General features: G+C 47.0%; 2 protein-coding genes across 4 annotated transcripts in view; both read right to left on the reverse strand.

The window, feature by feature from the left end:
- Window positions 1-9,263, reverse strand: part of PPFIBP2 (PPFIA binding protein 2) — a 153,891-nt gene extending 144,628 nt beyond the window's left edge. For all 3 annotated transcript variants that reach the window (XR_011146011.1, XM_068989080.1, XM_068989081.1), the window contains exon 1: window positions 9,167-9,263. The gene's annotated coding sequence lies outside the window, so the exon portion shown is untranslated. The remainder of the gene's footprint in view (window positions 1-9,166) is intronic.
- A 1,993-nt stretch (window positions 9,264-11,256) lies between these two features.
- Window positions 11,257-21,232, reverse strand: part of OLFML1 (olfactomedin like 1) — a 31,696-nt gene continuing 21,720 nt past the window's right edge. The window contains exon 3 of the mRNA XM_068988556.1: window positions 11,257-14,577. Coding sequence (XP_068844657.1) covers window positions 13,787-14,577 — 791 coding nt within the window. The 3' untranslated portion in view covers window positions 11,257-13,786. The remainder of the gene's footprint in view (window positions 14,578-21,232) is intronic.

Consider the following 21,232-nt stretch of genomic DNA (forward strand, 5'->3'; position numbering starts at 1 on the left):
GAGATGTAAGTGAGCACATCTGATGCACACTGCATGCTTAGTAAATGACAGTCTCCAGTCCCCGGATCCCTCGCTCACCTCCCTCACTCCTCCAGCTCTAGCCAAACCAAACCACTGGCTGTTTTCCACACATGCCCCTTAACTCACCATCCATGCCTTGCTTTGTACATCGCCTTTCCCTCTGCTAGAAATGCCCTCCTTTACCTCCATAGAAAGGGGTGTCTCTGGTCCAACCTTCCTTCAAGACACACCTCAAATGCCCTCTCCTTGGCAAGCCAGGTGCCCCAACCCCTCTTTCCTCTTGAGCATCCATTGTGCTTTCTCTGCGGTTATTACTGTCTACTTGGAGTGGGGGGTACATTACTTAAATTCCATCCAGGCAGGGGACATGTTCTTACTCATCTTGTGTTCCCACCATAACAGTTCTCCACATGGAAGATGATTTAAAAAAAAAAATCATAAAAATGACTGAAATGATAAATGAGGTCACAAGTCTATTGACTCTAGGATACTTAGGAATTATGTTCCATCTCTGCAGCTAAAAGAGTTTTCCCAGATCCAGTGGGACAATGCTCATTTGGGGGCTTCCTTGGCCTCCTACCAGCCTTACCAGGCTCCCCTCCCTGCCACCCTGGCTGGGACTGTGTGCTCATCAGGCATCCACGTTGCTTAACCACAGCACTCTCTATCATCCCACCGCATGTCCCACCCAAAACCTCAGCCTACGTGAAGAAGGCCCTGCTCCCCACAGCCCTTCCCTGCCTCCTCTCGGGGCTGGGAGCTGGCTCCGTGTCCCAGGATGCAGACAGTAGATCAGAATTCCCGGTGTTGTGCCCACCGCCCTCCTGGACCTTTCCCTTCTACACCCGCCGTTCCCTCTAGGATGCAACGAGCTCAGCGTCTCAGACCACGTGGCCCTGGTCCTCCAGGTACCAGGACTCTGTGTTTGCAAAACCTTCAAGGAAGGGCCCTTGAGTCTGTATGAGCCTTTGTGCCCCAGTCAGGTGGTCAGGCCAAGGCATCAGCAGGGAATACACGTAGTGCAATCACATTGGGATCATGGCCTCAAAAGTTCAGCCCACAAAGGCACATCCTCAGAGCCTTTCCAGTCTCCCAACTCCTGCACTGGGTGGGACTTCATCCTATGACCTGGGATGGAGAAGCTTCTTCACAGCTTCACCGCCACCCTTCCCCAGCCTTCCACCCTGGTTCCCCACCATCTACATCAGCTGCAAGTCACTGCTTCTCTGCTCAGAAGACACCATTCATCCCTCCAGATCCTACAGCACTTTTAGTAAGACCTCCAACCTTTCAGCAAAGTCTGCCTTCTCTGTTATTTACAAATTCCTCTCTAGTCAATGCTGGCTGGACAATACCCTCTACAGGTAGATTCCAATACATGCTCTAAAACAGTCACCTGGCCCTAGAGAGAAGCTTGAGTTATTTGGAATTTCCTACATCATGTCAAACTGAAACCTACCTCTTCTGTAATCCTCTCTACCGTCACCACCGTGACTCCTCAGTCCTGCTCTCTGAGCAACACAGAATATGGCAGCTGAAATGCACAGTCACAACCCTTGTATTTCCTGTCTGTCCCAGGACCTTACAGGGCTTACAAGACAGGGATTCCAGTTTTGATGCAGTAAGGGGCTCTCCTCTACTGCTCCCGAAGTGTGGTGCCCAGGGTACCACCTCCAGGTGTGGCCTGCCTTGCCCACTTCAGGGAAAAATAGGACGACCCCCTCCCCAGCAAGGTCTAAAGCCAGGACTTCTATTAACACAGGCAAGCTAAAGCCAAGTTCTGTGGGCTTTTCTACGAGGCTGGGTGGAAAAGGTACGAATTGATTTTGGGAGCCTAAGGGCAGGACTTTGCCTTTACCCCGCCATGTCTCATCGAGCTGGTTTGAGGTCTGAGCTCTGTTTGTTGTCTTTGTCCCGCACGCTGGTGACTGGCCATCAGCAATCAGCCTGTCCCCTCACCCTGCCATGGACTCTTGCCTCCTGGACCTCCTGCTCACCTCCACTGTAGGGGTTACACCTGGAGGCCCAGACGATACTACTTGCCCCCTGAAATTTCATTATAAACCCTCTGGGTGATGGACCCCACTCCTCTTGACAAAGTCTATTTGCCAGGCTTCCTGAGCCAAGGAGGCTAATAATGCCACTTAGTACTTATGATGAGCCAAACACTGTAGCCAACATTTAATAATGCATCATCATCTCACAACATCCAAATGAAATCGATCTATTATTGTTCCCATATGACAGGTGAGGAATTTCAAGCTCAGAGAGGGAGACTGGCTCAAAGGAACAACAGAAGGTCTGAGGAGAGCCAGGATTTAAATGAAGGACTGTCTGAGCCGGCAGAGCCCTCAGAGACGAGATAAGCCAAGTCCCCAGGGTGCCGGACACCCGCCGCCCGCCATACCCTTGTCAAGGGGGTGGGTGAGGAGTCAGTTTTCTCATCTCCAGCAGCAGGGCAATACCTCTGTCAGAGGCTTTGTGCAGCTCCAGTGAGCCACGCAGTGAAAACCTAGCTGGCCAGGCAGGGCAGAGGTGCCTGTTGTTACCAGGAGAACGGCATTGCATCGAAGAACCAGATGTCTTGGCTGGTTGCAGGAAGAGCTTATGTAATAAAACTTTCTCATGACAAGCAGCAGAGGTCAGGTGTCAGAGCCAAGAACTACTCCTTTGCTTTGATAAAATGTCGAATTAAAAGAATCCTCCTTTCTCATCTGAATTTGAGTTCTAACTTCTTCCTGCCCCCGCCCTACACTAACCCTTATTCCCCCAGCCCCTTTCCCAGTTATTTACTGAATTTGGAGTTTGAGACCACACATCCCAGGATGCCTGAGACAGTCCGGTCATCCCAGGATCCCATCCAGCTCAGCATTTGCCTCCTCCTTTCGCTCTCAGAAGTGTCCCAGTTTGGACAATAAATTAAATTGAATATTCTGGAAACTTACACACACACACACACACACACACACACACTTTCCTTCCCTGGCACCTGCTCCCCTCACATAAATGGGAATAACACTGCCCACCTCAGGAGACTAGCCCTTTGTAAAACCCACCAAAGCCAGAAGTTCCTCTCTGCCTTCCCTCTGGAGGCAGCTTTCCCAGGTCAGTCTGCATACAACTCTGTTTCATCCAGGAAGCAGTTCAGTGTCAAGCTAGAAACCTCTGCAGTTCATGCAGAAACCTCTGAATTGGGGAAACAGCCTGCTGCGGGAAGGAAACCGTTGCCCTGAAGAGAGGAGTTGTCACGTGTGCATGCAAGGAACAAGAGCAACCTGCCCTTGGTCTTCCGAACCTGAGCTGTGGCTCTGCCCTTCTCTGCTCCCTTGGTCCCTGTAGCAGATCCCCTGGCTCCTACACAACTCTCTCTCTCACATACACACACATACTGTCAACACAAGGAGTTCCTTCTGGTGGGCTCTCTGGACCTTTCTATCAGGAGCAGTTTGGAGACGTTTGCTCAGACCTCTCAGGACACCCCAGTGCAGTCATAGGAATGGTCCTCCTGGTCAGAGTGCTCCCTGCCCAGCCACAGCTGAGTGGGCCATTCCCAACCATGCTCACAAGGCACTGTGGATTTATGTCTTTAGCTAGGGGTCTGGGCATGGCTCCGACTGTGCCCACAAAAAATGCCTGGCGACCAGCAGACACTGGCGTCCCTGAGCCAGCAGAGCAATCCCGGGAGGAAGCAGAGGTGCTCAAGAGCACAGCCCTGAGAGGTGGGGGAGCGGCTGTGACAGGATCAGTTCCCCATAGCCTCACCTGGGTTGGCAACGTCTTCCTGGAGGTTTGTTAGTAGGCCTGCCACCCACTTGACTCTGAATAAGCTGTTTCAGAGACAGGGACAACTCAAATATCCAGTCTGCAATCTAGGGCTGTCGCTGATACTTTAGCATGGGTCAGCAGGCTCATGCACACACTTTGGTCTCAGTAAAATACACACACACTCAAAACAAGATGAAATAGAAACTTGTCAGACCCAGCTACATAACTCAAAAGAACCAAGAGGCTTGCAAGTTTGACTCAGAGTTGAATCCCAGCATTTCTTGTGTCTTTGTTTTTACTGGGCAATTATCATATGCCAGGCAATCATCTAAAGGCTTCACACATGTTAACCCAGCTCTGCCTGCAAACCGAGGTAACCACTGTGTCACGACAAAGGTAGGACTCATCCTGAAAGGCTGGGGAGCCTGGCCAGGTAGAGAGGTATAGAACGGAAAGGTAAGGAGGGGAGGAAATCCAACCTCAGGGCCACTGAGTCTCTTGACAGCAGTGTAGATTCTAGAAAAGGCCTTCCCTCCTTATTGGACAGCTCTGTCCCTCACTCAACCATCTAAATCCCTGACACTGGCCCTACACACAGGTCTTTGCCTAGAAAAGGTTCTCAAGGTTGACTGCCTTCCCCAGATAGGCATCACCACCCTCACTCCAATACTACACAGGCAACTTCTCATAACTCTTTGGATGTGTCCCTAAAACTTGCTGGTGGTAAGAAGAGGGCAGGGTGGGGGATATTTGGGTCCTTAGAATACATCTTTCCATGGAACTGATGGATTGATGCTTGCATTCCCAGAAAAACCATTTAATACCCATGTACTTGCACTAAGCACTAACAAGTATAAGAGTGCCGATACCATAAAGCACTCCCTACTTCCCATCACCACAAAACAGAAAGATCTCATGAGCCTTCACACCGCCAGTGGCTTTGGCTGCTACAGACACTTCCCTCTGAGTCTTTGACCTTTAAGTCTCCAGTCTTAGCTGTTCTGCAGGCTGAATTTGCCCCAAACCTGGTCTCTTTCTCGTTTTTCATTGCCTAATGGAGTCTCCATCTGGACTTTCCGACAACACTCATCTGTTCAAACCCACTGAGCTACATAGGACAGAACCCAGGGCCAGAAGGCCTGATTTCTGCCACCAGCAGCTGGGTGACCCTGGGTAGGTGTCTGTGGATGTCATCATCCTCACGGGTAAAAATATAGGGAGCATGCGAGAAACTACCCAAGGCTCCCTCCTGACTCCAAAGGGAGTCAACCACCCTCATCTCCCTTCCCCCTTCCAAGGAGCTCCTCCATACTCTCATGCTGCTAACAATTGCTTCATTCTTCTCCCAGCAAACTAGCACAAAATGTCAGTGTCCAGTTTGACTCTTTTCTCTCTCCCTCAAATCCAATCAGTCACCAAATCCTGCAGGATTTCTTGGCAAGCTCATTCACCTCTGTTCACTCCTCTCCACCCATTGACTTGATTTAGGTCCTAATCTACTGCAATGGGTTATTCCAATAGCACATTCTCATTAACCCCTCCCTCTCTCTCCAACCTGCCCTTCTTAGCCTGGAATCCTCTGGAAAGCACAGCCTTCACCTAGTCTCAAGGTCAACGGCATTACGTTTAAATTCTTTAACTTCAGCTTTCAAGACCTTCCAGGATCTCTCCCCAGCCTAAGACTCCAGCCTCACTACTCCCAGAGTCCTCTCCCCAGCCCACCCTATGACTCCAGCCCTGCAGGCCACTCATCAGGCTTGTCCTAGTCTTTCAGGTTCTGCTCTTGTTCCTTGCCTTATCTCCAGCACAAAACCATCTGCCTTTTTACCCTCGTTTACTGAAGGCAACACTGTAACACCAGCTAGCTCAAGGCCCTCCTCTGCCACAAACTCTTCCTCAACATCTGCTGAGTGCTGGGTGGAACATAAGGGCTGACGCAGCCCCAGGGCAGCTCAGAGTTTGGAGAGGGTGTGGACAGAGAGACATGCAAATGATGTGCTTTAAGTACCATAGCAGAGATCCGAACCAGATGCTATAGCAAAAATGACTTGGGGGTTGGGGAGGGAGAGGTGTTTCAAGACTTTGATCTGCCTCCTGAAGGATTGGCAAGAGTGCATGCATCTTGCAGAGCAGGGACACAAGGACTTCCCAGGAAGAGAAAATAGTGTATGTAAAGGCAGAGAGACACAAAATGTAGAAATTGTTAAGCTACTTGGTTTGGGGAACAGTGGAGATGCAGCTAGTGAGTCAAATTATTGCCAGCCTCTGTGGAACTCTGAATGCCAAATAAGGATGGTATACTTTATCCCTTTCAGAGGCAAGCCTATTCCATCTTGTCTATACCTTCCATCTACAAATGTGTTACAGAAGCCAAGATTACTATACAACATGGAACATGATGACTAAAAGCACTGTGCATAGTGAAAGCTGGGTTCTCGTGTGCATAAATGTGTTTGTGACTGAAAGAGGAAATCAAGTAAGAATTACAAGGAAGCACCATAGTAAGGACTACCTAGAAGCACTAATAGAAATAATAAATTTCCCGAAGATAAAGCTGAGAGTGAGCAGCACCCTGGAACTCTCAAAGCCTTGAGGAGATCTAGGCCTAAAGGTAAACAGATGCTCTAAGACGGCATCTCCTAGCAGAGCATTCACTGCATGAGAGATAAGAATGGCCCTCGTGAAGATCTGCAAGACCTGGCTTTCAGAATCTATAAAGGATACAGCCCGCCCTTCTGGGACCAGCACTGGATTCTGCAAAAACTGAGACACACAGGTGTCATCAAGTGTTGAAACCAAAGAACGATGCTAGGAAAACAAGTGGAACTGCTCTGAAGAAGGAGGAAGCAGGAAAAATAGCGACTTAGGAAAACACAAAGCTGCCAAGAGTGTCAGCCTAGTTGTGCCCACACCAAGTGATGACAGTGTGACATCTTTTTTTTTTTTCTCTGAGTGATTACTTCTTGAATGAGGGTGCTCAGTCTGGGAACTTAATAAACCTTTAAGTTTATTGCCTCAACATTTAAATGCCTCAACGGTGCTGTTCATATTAGCTATTCCTTCCCATGTTTTGCAAAAGGGGATCCACCAGAAGATTTCAAGCAGAAGTGCCATGAACAAATCTATGTATCAGGAAGGAAATGTTTTTGATAGCCAAGTGAAAAACAGCTTCCAAAAATTACCGCAAATGTGACAGCCTAATGGCTACGTACGCCATTCCTTGTTGAAAGCGCAATTCTTTCAGGACTGTTCCTCCCTCCTCACTTCTCCATCTGGCCCCCTAGCCCATAGATTCTGTCTCTCTAGTCTCTCCTACCTGTATCCTCTCTGGGATCCAGCACAGGCCCTAGTCACTTCTATCTTAACTGATCTTCCGCTGGGCTTCTCCAACCTGAGGGTCTCTTACCCAGCAGTTTCCACTTGGCCTTCATCAGAATCACAGAGGAATTTGGTAAAAACATGCCAGACCTACTTAATCTGAGTAATTTTAAAAGCTCCCTAGGCAATTCTGAGTCTCAGCCAGGTTTGCAAACTTTTTTTTTTTTTAATCCTTGCTATACATAAGTGAAGGGGCTGTACTGCTGAGAACTTCTGAGAAATGCAGAATGTCAGGTTCCACCCTGACCTAGGAATCAGAATTTGCATTTGAACGAGATCCCCAGGTGACTCCTAAGCTTGTTAAAGGTTGAAAAGCACTGCTACCAAGTGTTGCCAGATCATTCATTCCACAAATATTTACTAGATTTTCTCCACTGGGCTAGAGGTTTGGGAGGCTGAAAGGGTCAAGGGCCAAGGTCCCAGACTTTAAATTCAGACAACCATCAATCAATCTCCTGCTTAAAAGCCATTATTGAGGCTCATGATTTCAAAGCCCAGACTTCTCCACCTGGCCTTCATGGCCCGCTGGGAACAGGTTTCTTCCTCATCACCAGCTTTATTGTCTCTCGCTTGCCACTGGAGCCAAGCTGAGCCACTTGCTACTTCTCAGGCTATGAAGTGCTTGCCTGCCTCTCACAGGGCAGGTCACACTCTACCTACCTCTGCGTGGAGAAATCCTTCAAGGTCCACCATGCACGTGTCACCCCCTTCCTGAAATTATCCCAGGTTTTACACAGTCAGATGAAAGATAAATTCCTACAACACTTTGCTCTTACCTCCTTCATACCATTTATTTCACTCTACTTGTCAGGCACCTGTAGCACATAGCTGACCCAGTAAAGAGACCATAATGCTGTTTATCTCTGTAGTAGCAATATGCTAATAACTGGCACATCACTGAATCTCAAGTAATACTAACAATAATGTATTATTAAGTAAAAATTATGAATGAGTATAGTAAAAGTTCACCATTCCCCCTCATCTCCCACTTCAAAATCATCTAAATATGAATATAAGCAGATTACATACAGACTACCTAAGCCTCAAGTAAAAGAGAAAACCTCTAAATCAAGTATTTTTTCATGTAGTACAAATAACAAAGACTGAACAAACAGAAGATGAATTCTGTGTACAGCCAACTGCCTTTGTTGGGCATTAAACTTCATAGAATGCAACATAAAATTTGGTAACATTGCAGATTTGTAGTATAATTGATTAAGGAACTGGGAGAAACATATGAGACAGGAAGTGAACGAAAATATACAAAGGGAGACAAACAAACACCCAGCTGCTTTAAAAGTAAAAATGCTCTGGACTTGTCTTTTAAGAGGACTGACTAAATGCTGGCTAGAGTGCCTGTTTTGATCTTATGCGCACTTTGGAAGCCCTGGTCTTTAAATATATAATCTTATTTTCATCTGAGTAACAACTGAAGGTCTGGAGTCAGGATGTCATGAAGGAGAGGAACCCTCTTTCAAACAGAACCATCCCCGTCTTGCCATCTATTGGGACGCTGTGGCTTGAGATTTGGAAAAGCCTGTTGCATTTTTCCAATTACAATACAGAGTTGATTTCAGCTAAGGCGTTGTAGCTGGACGCACGCTCTGTGGAACATCGATTTGCTTGGGCAAAACGGACCGTAAGCTTCCCGACCACCTTGGGCTATCTCTCTAGACTACGCCGCTGCTCCAACCGACTGAGCAGAGCTCTGACACACTACACACAACTATGATGACTGGCCACCCTGCGCATCTCCAGGGCCATCCCGGCACCTGTAGGGGCGCGGACAGTCCGTAGACTCCAGACAGGACTGGGAGGAGACGCGAAGCAAATCCCCAGGAGTTGTATTCTCCTCCCAATCTGGCAAAAGAAGGGGAGGAGGGTCCCCGCCCTCGCGTCTGGGATACACTCGGGGATCTCAGTTCCTAAGCCAATTCCCCTGCGGGGGCTCCCAATTCAGCCTGCGCAGTGGGCCCGGGGGGCGTGGGGAGAACCCACTGACCTGAGTGCGGGGCTCCTCTCCGGACAGCTCAGGTGTGCGGGCCTTTCACTTGTCCCCCCCACCTCCGAACATGAGAGCCGAGAAACGAACAGCAGGCCACTGACCCACCGACCAACTAACCGACCAACCAGCGGACCGACCGGCAGCGGCCGCGTCCGGAGCCCACGTGATGGGGGCGGCGACCCACGGGAGACTCGGGAGGCTAGTCCAGGAGCGCCGGCTCCCAGACCGCCCACCTTCCACCGGGACCGCCCCTCCGCCACGCCCCCTCTCTCTAGGCTCCGTGGCAGCCCGCAGGGACCCAACCGCCACGAGTTCTAGTTCCTTAGCGACCTGCCTCGTCAACCCCGCCCCTTCGGACCTGCTCGGCCCTCGCCGGTCCAGCCCCAGCCCCGCCCAGCCCCAGCTCCAGCACCGCCTCCTAAGCCGACTTTACCGTTCCCCTAAGCCCCGCCTCTCTTCGGCGGCCACGCCCCTAGGAGCCCCGCCCCTGCCCTTGTCACCTCCCTCTCCAGCACCCTTCCTGCCCCGGGTGACGCCTGGCGGTCCTCGGCTCCCCGTTCCCTGGGCTTCTCCAGACCTTGAGCACCGTTCCTTGGCCATAGGGAATAAAAGCGAAAAGCAGAAAGGGAACTTGGGTCGAGAATTGCAAAAAGAGTTGTCATAGAAAGAATGTTTTAGAGGCAGTCCCAGAGCAGCAACCGTTGGGTGTGCGGACTTCTGGGCCCAAGCGATCTAGTTCAAATTGAGGTTGGCCTGAAGGCAGTCTCATTTCTTGTCTCTGAGCACCCCCAGTTCGGAAGACTGTCACCCTAGGATCTGGCCGCTCTGGAACCCCGCGACCTGGAGTGGAGGTCCCTCTAGCGGTCAGCGTCAGTCAACGGCGCCGGCATCCGTTCTTGTGAACAGCTGGGGGCAAGTAGTCCTGTCCTGTGCCCAGCATTTAGGCGGGGGTTCCACAGGCACAACAAAAGCTTTGCTGAGCACAGGAATGGACTGTAGGATCGGGGCAGGACTGGGCCTTTGGGGACCTAATCCAAGGCTTTCTCCCGGCGTAGGGCATGAATCCCCTTTGGTGGCACTGCTAGATTGTTGCCCTGTCTGGGCCCCAAGACTCGGTTGCTCAGTTCAGCGGATTAAAATCCCTGTGGGCCTCAGATGGCATCGACACCAAGGACTCTGGCATAGTCCCTAGCTCTGGCAGGAGTCACTACCTCCCTAACCTCAGTTTTTATCTACATTTCTACAGGCTGGGTTGTTGATCAACTCCACAAGACACATCATTTTTTATATTATCCTGATGGTCTGAAATTACCAGTGTGCCCAGACTTGTACATGCAAACAAAACTTAAGCCACCCTGGCAAACATGAGACTCTGGTCACTGCAGGAACCTGGCCAGAGGCAGGCCAAGGGCAAAGCCAGCAGAGGAAGGCTGGGGCCCACAAGAGTTGTGTTACAACAGGACACTCTTCAGTTCTCTTTCACTTCCTTAAAATAGCAGCTCAGAGGCTTTTATAGAGGCGGCTGCCATGGTTCACACGAGTTCATGGGTGTTTCCAGATCCCACATGTTATTGCCCTAGTGGACCCACAGTCCTCAGAAAATGCTAGTCTGTTCTTTAGAACTATACATTACTTTTTAAAAATCATCTTTAAAAATGGTGTAAGTTACAGACATTGAAAATAAATTCTGGTTACCGAAAGGGAAAGGGGAGTGATGAATAAACTAGGAGTTTGGGATTAGCAGCTTCCTTGGTAGATCAGAGGTTAAAGCGTCTGCCTGCAATGCAGGAGACCTGGGTTTGATCCCTGGGTCGGGAAGATCCCCTGGAGAAGGAAACAGCAACCCACTCCAGTATTCTTCCCTGGAGAGTCCTATGGACGGAGGAGCCTGGTGGGCTTCAGTCCACGGGGTCGCAAAGAGTCGGACATGACTGAGCGACTTCACACACAGGTACACACTAATATATATAATAAACAAGGATTTACTGTATAGCACAGGGGACTATATTCAATATTTTATAATAACCTATAATAAAAAGAATGTGAAAAAGAATATACTGCATCACTTTGCTGTACACCTGAAACTAATACAACATTGTATATCAATTATACTTTAATTTTTAAAAAATGGTGTAAATCATTGACTTTCCTGCTTACTCACACTTTGGAACCATTTTAAGGGAGGGAACTTAAAAATTACAGCACTGTCTGGTCCCCCCTCCAGAGGCTCTGATTGAATGATCTGGGGGTATGGCTTGGCATCAGGATTTTTAAAAGCTCCTCAGGTAATTCTTAGGTGCAGTCAAGTTTAAGAACCACTGGTCTAGATCTTAGGAGCTTCAATCCTCAGTAAAATCCAACAAGAGACCAGAACTGAAAAGCTCATCTGAAAGAAGCCCAAGAAATGTCCACAGACCTACATGTTTACCCCTGGCTCCCAGGAAACAAAGTGCCCTGTTAACGGGGGCTTCCAGGAGAAAATGTCTTAACCTAAAAAAGTGATTCTAGCTACAGAAATTTAAGGCATGAGAGTGGGTTGTTAGTGGCAGGTGTGCCCTGCATAACTGTCAAAGCAAAGCATATCACACATGAATGGTAGACAGCACATCACAGGCAGCCTCTCTGTACCTCCAAAGGAACCGTGTATGCAGGATTTATGAGTAATCCCACTCTGATTAATGCCCCTGCTACCCTCATCTGTGAGGCACATTCCTTTTCCCTGTGAAACAGGTAATGTTATTTTACCCATGAGGCAGCAAATGGCCCCCAATCCATGGAATGGGTAATATCACCACATTTATTTATTCATACCTGCCTCATTCCACAATGGATTTGAGCTCTCTGTATCACTCTGTAAGAACTGTGGGTAACTGTGCTATGTCCATGGGGTTAGCAATTCCATTCTGCCAAACAGCTACTCAAATGCTATGGGAAAGAAAAAGAAAAAAACAACCACCCCTCTCTTCACTGCCTATGGTCCCAGCCTGGGCTTGGCAGAGTTCGAAAACAGCTGCAAATACACAGAGCAAACCCTCTCATGTGACCAACCTGGGAAGACAGAGGCCCCAGCACATGACACAGACTGGCACCACAGCCTGCACTTGTGACCTGAACCAGCCTGCAGTGAACAAATGTGTGGGAAAGAGTTTGAAGAAGCCCCTCCAGACAGGCCCAGGTGGTCTCTGTCCCCTGTGCCACGTGGCACGCCTGCTGTGGCAGGGAGTCCCTTGCCTGCTATCTGGCATCCATCCAGATTCCAGAATACTTCCTGAAGGCCTCAGTGAGTTGGGGATTGTTCACAGTAAATCCAGGCACAGGCAGCACTCCCTGAAACTTTTATGCTGAGGGCATGTAGGCAAATACAACCTGATGAGGTTTATTTGCTCAGTGTTACTTTTATTGTGTTTCAGGCAAGACGAAAGAAGCAGGGGAAGGTAAGGCAAGATGCGTCTACAGAAGTGTCCTCAGCCTTAGGCTGGTTTTCTGGAGGAAGTAGCTTTTCAAAGGCCTGAAGGAGGGTCTTGTGCAGGCATGAAACTAGCTAAAGGGGCAGGCTATTATTTTTAGGCTGAAATGATTAACAAATTTCTGAGAAAAGGTTGGGTGAACAAACATATATTTGATGCTTTCTTGGACAATGACAAGATTATGGGCTTTGCGGTATTTTCTAGCTCTTTCCTTTTGTAGCTTTGGTACTTTGAATGACTCACCGAAACCCTCTGTCTATAAAGGCTTGTCCCATCTATCTCATAAGGGTGAGAGGAGTTCTAACACAAGTGCAGACACTTTATAACTGGAAAGTGGTATGCAAATAGTAATATTTTCACTTTCTTATTACGACCGCCTTGCTTGGTGTAGGGACAGTACCAGGGGAAATCAAAATTAAACATCAACTAGAAATATTACTTTACACTATTGATACTACGTATAGAATAGATAACTAATGAGAACCTACTGTGTAGCAGTACAGGGAATTCTGCTTAATGCACTGTGGTGACCTGAATGGGAAGGAAGTCCAAAAGGGAGGGGATACATGTGTATGCAGGGCTGATTCATTTTGCTGTACAGGAGAAACTAACACAACATTGAAAGCAACTATACCCGAATAAAAATTAATCCAAAAAATAGTACTTCAGTTGGGCAGTGAATAATAGAAGAATAGCAACAGGCAACTATAAAAGAGGAAAGAGCCTGGGCAAAGGCCAGAGCGGAGAAAAGCCAGGAGTATGAGGGTGTGGCCTACATTTCTAATGGCTGAGAAGGTGACAGTGGGGAGAGTTATTAAAGTACATGCTAAAATGCTTTACTAAAAAGAAAAGGTTGGAAGTAAGCTGGATCAGGATGTGGAAGGCCTTGAGCACCAAGGCATTGGGATGGGTAATGGAAGTTCCTGAAAATTCCTGAATGACAGACTGTCATCTAGGCTCTTAGAAGATACCAAAGGCAGTACCATCTAGAAAAGGATGTGTGTGCATCCCCACTTGCAGCCCTTCATCTCCCTGTGTGCCATTAGTGGGATGCTATTAATATATTAATACTACAGTATATTACAGAGGGGCCCTGGCCCCCAGCCTGGAGCACAGCATCCCTGGCCATCTCCTTCCCCACTGTAATGCATCACTGGAGAGGCTGCTTTCTCCTGGTCTGGAGTTTGTAAATGATCTGATTTCCATCATTCCAGGCATAGAGCTGCTTATCTCTGGGGTTGTAATGGATCATGGAGTGACTTCTCGGCCGCCTGGGAAAGAACAAGTTGGGCAGATTCTCTTCAATGATGGTGCCAAGAGGATCATAGACACAGGTGATGCGATGTGGGCCATGGCCTCCAGAACTGTAGACCACGTAGAGGACCCCACACAAGAGAAACGAGGCTTCAGCGTCCTGGCTTCTGCATGGAGTGTCCCATGAGTGTTCTACTCCCAGTGTGTCAGGCTCAATTTTCGTGAGAACCAAATGGCTGCGGATGCCTGGCCCTGAGTGGATGGCCCACAGCCCGTGCTCATCCACAGCCAGGTCAATGTAAGTCGAAGGGGAGTGCTGGTAGGCCAGGGCTCTGCCTGCTCCTCCAAAGAGAAGCATCTGGTCTTCTACAATCCTCTTTTGCAGATTGTATTTGATGATCTCATTGGGAGTCCCTTGGCTGTGAAAAAATAGGAAACCTTTGTAGATCACTTGGCCTGTTCCCTGCCAGGAATGTGTTAGAATCAGCTTCCGGGGGGCTGGCTTGGTGCTATCTTCCATGAAGGCCCGTATATTGGCAAATTCCCAGACAGTGTTGTTTCTGGACCCAATGAAGACATAAACCTTTGGAGAGTCACTGACAGCATCTTTCATCCAAGAGCCATCTGTGTCCATCGTCTTCTTCACTATTTTCAGAGACTTTATGCCCATCAGCATATTGTCACAGCCTGGCCGCAAAGGAGGAAAAGGAGAGGTTACTTTATGAACATATGAGATGTCTGCTTTTCTCACAGATTGCTTTTTTTTTTCCTTCAGTGTCTAATATTAAATTATCACACAAAGATCAGTCAATGATTGTAGGATTCAATGAATCAAAGATTTTAAAGAATAACTGAGTCTGTGAAGGGAGTTGCTGTCCAGTTATAAGAGTATTCATTAGTTAAGTTAATCAAATCAAGATATAAACAACTATTTGCTGTGTTCTAGGCTCTGTTCACTCTCCAGAGCACTTAAGGTGACACACTGAGTATGGAACCACCTAATTCAATTGTGTTTGCCAAGATTTTACTAGGTTTCTGCTGTATACTTAGCTTACAGCACTGTCTTAGAACAGTGCCAAGTACTAAGGATAACAATTATAATATCAACCCTACAACTTGAGAAGATGACCTTCCAGGAAGGATTCCGGTTCTTAACCCTACTAGAACATTGTTGTTATTGTTCAGTTGCTCAGTTGTGACCCCACGGACTGCAGCACGCCAGACTTCCCTGTCCTTCACTACCTCCTTAAATTTGAGTTTGCTCAAGTTCATGTCCATTGACTCATTACTCATTTACTCATGAATGCATGCATGTCTTTAATCAGCCAACTCTGGATACCAACACAAAGCGAGATACTAAGCTAGGTGTTATGAGCTGGAGGTACAATGGGCTGGGGTACAATGATAAATTAGGTACAGTTCTTGCTTAATAGGTGCATGACTCTAGATATAAAGCTTAAAATGATTTTTTTTTTTTTTCAAAAAAGAGGACAGAGAAGAGATATATCATTTGATATAGGGGAGAACCTGCCTTTGAGTTAGCCCTTGAAAGACACCTTGAAGGACATTTTGAAAGGGGTAGGAGAAACTTTCCCAAAGTTAACAAAATTGCATTTGGGAAAGTCCTTCAAACTTAGTGAAGTAGTACAGAGTTTCATCTAGTATAAGCTAAATCCTTTGCGTATAAAACTAGATGCATAAAACAAACTAGTTGAAACCCGCTCTGTGCCTGGAACCTTGAGGGTGGAGCTAAGGAATATGGATTTAATTCTACAGGAAGGTAGGGAGCTACTGAAGCTTTTGAATAAGAATGAAACATGGCCAAGCTGTTCTACAGGACTAACTAAGCTGGTAGTCACGTGTACAATAGATGCATGGGAAAGAGACTAAAATGAGGGAAACCAAGCAGAAGGTATTTCTGTAATCCAAACAGGATGAAAGGGTCTAAACTAGGTGGAGGAAGATGAAGTGAAAGGAAGGGGCCTATATTTCTCCAGCTCCTCACTGGCACTCAGACTATTACCCTCTCAAAAAACCCTTCCTTCTTTGATCCTAGATCAGTTCAAAGATCTGCCTCTGCCCTTGAGAGCTGTGTGTTGGTGAAGAAAATCTCACATTGGTGCCTACTGGTATCATTACACTAAGGGGTCTCCAACGTCAAGTGAGGCCTAAATACTACACTGCTCTCCATGCTCAGCCCATCTTCCGCATGGCAACTATCTTAAAGCCCTCCCTTTGCCCCACAACTAGCCCATCGATGCTTCATAATAACGGCTTTACAAACATAAATACTACTAGACATGAACTTCCTCGACTTCCTGTTCCTCACTTATAGACTTTTTCTTCAACTCCTAACCTTGCTGCTGCTGCAAAGTCGCTTCAGTCATGTCCAACTCTGTATGACCCCATAGACGGCAGCCCACCAGGCTCCCCCGTCCCTGGGATTCTCCAGGTAAGAACACTGGAGTGGGTTGCCATTTCCTTCTCCAATGCAGGAAAGTGGAAAGTGAAAGTGAAGTTGCTCAGTCGTGTCCGACTCTTCACAACCCCATGGACTGCAGCCTACCAGGCTCCTCCATCCATGCGATTTTCCAGGCAAGAGTACTGGAGTGGGGTGCCACCGCCTTCTCTGCCTAACCTTGCTCCCCTCCCATATATCTTAGAAGCGGCCATGTCATTCCTCCTGTGAAGACTAATTAGTTTACCTGCACTCCTGTCTTCTAGATTTCCTCCATGAATGATTCCCCTTTCTATCTCAGCTTTCTCCTTCACTACTAGTTCTTTAGCTTGTAAATATCAACTCTCTCACAATTAGACACCTTTTCCAACTTACTTCACTCTACCATTTTATAGAACTAGATTTTCCTATAGTCTGTACTCTCTGCACCCATTTCTTCACCTCCCATTCTTTCACTTCACTATAACTTGACATAAATGACCCTTTATAACATGACTAGGGATTTCCTAACTGAAAACTTAAACCTTTTATGTCTGTATCTTAGCTGACCTTTCTGTAGAAAGGCAATATGGATTAGTTCCTCCTTCTTGAAGGTTTTTTCCTCCCTCGATCTTTTAAATACATATATATATATATATATATATATATATTTTTTTTTTTTTTTTTTTTTTTTTTTTACTTATTTCTAGTATATTTTTTGGCTGAGCTGGACCTTTGTTGCTGTGCGGGCTTTTCTCCAGAGGCAGCAAGTCGAGGCTACTCTCTAGCTGCAGTGCGTGAGCTCTGGGGCACACAGGCCTCAGTCGTTGTGGTGCATTAGCTCAGCAGTTGTGTCTCCTGGGCTCCAGAGCACGGGCTCAATAGCTGTGGTGAACAAGCCTAGTTGCTTTCTGGCATGTGGGATCTTCCTGGATCAGAGATCGAGCCCCTGTTTCCTGCACACCAGGCAGATTTTTACCACTGAACCGCCAGAGAAGCCCTCCCTTGATCTCTGTGTCAGCACAGAGACACATGTCTGTGTTCATCAGGTGCCGTTTCAGTTTCCTCTTCTCCAGATACGCGTTCGCAGCCTCCTTTGTACATAAGCTGCACTCATTGATCTATGTCCTATCCAGTGGGATGTAGACAGAAGCGGTGTAAGCCCTTTCCACCTGGCCCTTACATATGCTATCTTCAAGAAGACCTCAGGGTCTTGGGATTCTCATGGTGAACAAGTTAGAGAGAGAATGTGGGTCAAGATTAGATGAATGCCACTCGTCATTTTTGGAAAAGTGGGTCATCAGTTCCAGTCATGAGCTTGTTGCTGGGACTGCCCTGTTTAGACAGTCTGTTGTGAGGTGAGCAGTGTCACAGAGGCAGGGTGTGGTGGCCTGACTAAAAGCATGAGAAATCCTGTACACCTCCCTCAAATCCTGCCGAGGTCTATATCATAGGTAGGAGAGGAAAGTCTTAAGAAAAGCACAGGCAGTCTCTGGGTCTCCCTCACTGCCTGCTATAGGGTGAGGTGGTGGAGAGACAGTCGAATGTATAACAGTCTCTTGAAGAAAACTGAACATTCCAAGGGCCTCCGCAAATCCTCCCAAAAGCTTCAGTGTAAGAAACTGGACGTACCAGTGGCTTGTCATTTTGTTCTTAATAAATACATAGGTTCTCCAGGCCAACTGGAGGCCAACTGGAGTCAGAGGAAAAGAAATACAGTGAAAGGAGAGAGAGTGGACACAAGGAGAAAAGATGTATGGCCAGAGAAGTCCCAGGTGGGGAGGTGAATAAGCATTTAGCAAACTGCGTGTACTGCCAGCTATTTGGGAAGCAGTCATGAATGCCAAGAGAAAAAATTCCAGAAAGATGGGAGGATAAAGAAAAGCAAAGGTGTTCTACATCAAGAGAAGAAAGAGTTTCAGGGAGAAGTAGCAATCAGGTAATCAAAGTTTACTGAGAAGTTGATTAGGATGAAGACCAAGAATTGACTCTTAGATTTTGCAACATGGAGATTGTTGGTGACCTTGAGAAAAGCTGATCCAGTGGAGCAGGCAGGGGAATTTAGACCTGTGGAGACCTGGAGCTGATCTGAGTAGCTTAGGGCATAATTGCGAGTGAGGAACCCTACCATAGTTCTTTAATCAATTCATCACCCACAATGACCGTACCTTCTCCTCTTTCCTCAAGACTCCATCATAGCCTCCTCACTCTCCTAGGAAGATCTCACCTCTGATTTCACTAAGAAAACAGATGCAGAGAACAATATCATCTCTGGCATGGATTACTGCAATAGCCTCCTACCTAGTGGCCACACTTCCATCCTTGACCTTAGAGGCCATTCTCCACAGCTGCCAAAGGTATCTTTGAAAAATGTAAGTCAGATCATTTCCCTCTCTGCGTGAAACTCACCAGTGACTTCCCATCTGACTCAGAGTAAAGCTCAGGTCTACCTTCCCGGCCATCCGAGGCTGTATGCCCAGTGCCTCTCTGCCTTGATCTCTGCAAACTCCCCTACTTTGAGCATTTTGTTCAGCTGCACTGGCCTCCCTGCTGTGCCTCAGACTGTGCCAAGCACACTCCTCCCTCAGGAAATTGGCACATTTTGTTCCCTCTGATTGGAACCCTCTTCCTGAAGGTAACTACATGCCTTCCTCCCTCGCTCCATTTAGGTCTGCTCACAAATGTTCCCTCATTATCAAGGTCTCCTCTCATCACCCTATTAAAAATGGCAGCACCCCTTCTCCAGCTCTGCATAACCCCCTTACCCTAGCTCATCGTTCTCCACAGTGCTTGTCATCTTCTATCTGATGTATTATAAATTCATCTGTTAATATATTTATTGTTCAGCTCCCCTCAACAGAGTATAAACTCGTTGAGGGCATGAGCATTGTCTTATCTGTTTCATTCACTGCTGTGTATCTTGCCCCTGGGATAGCAACTGGCACATAGGAAGCCAGTGTTTGCTGAAAGAATGAGTTTTCCAACTAACCAATCTATTAGTCAATTGCACATGAACCCATACTATTTGTCTTCCCTCCTACTCTCTTTACTTTTGCAGTGAATCTTGTTCCTCTCACCAACACAAGGACTTAGCACCTGAAATTACCTCTGTTCTCCTGCCCAACAGTCTCTTCCTCCCCCTCTGTAAACAAGCAGGCTATCAGATCATCCTAGAAGCTTTCTAGTGTGACCTCATTTCTCTGCTCCACTTTATAATAAAACTCCTTAAAAGAGGAGGTTCCTCACCTCCACTTATGCCCTAAGCTACTCAGATCAGCTCCAGGTCTCCACAGTCTAAATTCCCCTGCCTGCTCCACTGGCTCAGCTTTTCTCAAGGTCACCAACAACATCCGTGTTGCAAAATCTAAGGCTCAATTCTCAGTCTTCATCCTAATCAACTTCTCAGTAAACTTTGATTACCTGATTGCTACTTCTCCCTGAAACTCTTTCCTCTCTTGATTATAGAACATCTTTGCTTTTCTTTGTGCTCCCATCTTTCTGGATTTTTTTTCTCTTGGCATTCATGGCTGGTCCCTTATCATCCACCTTGCAGTGTTTTGTCCTCAGACTTTTTCTTTTCTCTATTTACGATAACTTTCCAAGTAACTTCATTCTTTCCCATGGCTCTGAATAGCACTGTAAATTCTGAATAATGAATAAATCAAAATTTCTATCTGGAATGACATCTTATCTAGATGTCTATTTAGCCCCAAACTTTTTCATTCAACTGCCTACTTCATGTTCCTACTTTGGCTACCTTCAAACTTCCTCTGTACAAAGCAGAACTCTTGCTTTTATTCCCCAAACTCTCTTCCTCTCCCATTTCAAGCAAAAATCATCTATCAAATTACCTGTCCAGAAGTCATCTTTGATTCCTTTCTTTCCATCTCTCCAGACTGGCAAGTGCTGGTAGTAAACCTATCTTTAAATTATGATGTTATACTTAAATTAAAATGCTCACTATATTTCTATATTCTCCTCTTTGCACCCCCTGCTCTCCCCCGCACTCTGTGAATCCTCACCTTTTGCCTGGACCACTACCACTAATTTGTCTGAGTTTATGTTTGCTTATCTACAGAATGTTCTCCACAAAGCAGGCGGAGTGATCTGTATAAAAACATGAATTATGTGACTGATTGCTAAACACTTTTCCCTACCACTCTTGGAGTAAAATCCTGCTAAGTCACTTCAGTCATGTCCGACTCTGTCTGACCCCATAGATGGCAGCCCATCAGGCTCCTCCATCCCTGGGATTCTCCAGGCAAGAACATTGGAGTGGGTTGCCATTTCCTTCTCCAATGCATGAAAGTGGAAAGTGAAAACGAAAGTGAAGTCACTCAGTCGTGTCCAACTCCTAGCGACCCCATGGACTGCAGCCCACCAGGCTCCTCCATCCATGGGATTTGCCAGGCAAGAGTACTGGAGCCCCCTAACTTGGCCTAAAACATCTATCTGATTTGGCTTCTCCCTGTCTCTGGGGCTTGATCCCCCACTTCCTCCTTATACTCCCAACTTGCCTCACTGTACCTTGCCTCACTGTGTGACGATTACAGCTGTTATGTTTGTTTCTGCCTCAGGGCTCTTGCGCTTGAAATTCTCTCTGCTGGGAGTGTTCTTTACTTTGATCCTCCACAGTCTGCTCCTACTTATCCTTCAAATCTCAGTTTCAATTTCATCTCCTTAAAAGGCTTCCTGTGACTGCTGTATCTAAATCTAAAATGATCTACTGTAGCATCTCTCTTATTTCCTTGAGATCATTTATTGAGTTTTATAATTATGTTATCTGTTTTATTTACTGGTGCACTGTCCTCCTCCGCTAGACTATAAGATCCACAAAAGCAAGGCCTTTGTGTTCATGTTTACTATTGTACTCTACTGCCTGAGAGCTCTGTGGGTTCAATAAAC

Source organism: Capricornis sumatraensis, chromosome 16 (genome assembly GCF_032405125.1).
Source record: "Capricornis sumatraensis isolate serow.1 chromosome 16, serow.2, whole genome shotgun sequence".
Classification (NCBI taxonomy): domain Eukaryota; kingdom Metazoa; phylum Chordata; class Mammalia; order Artiodactyla; family Bovidae; genus Capricornis; species Capricornis sumatraensis.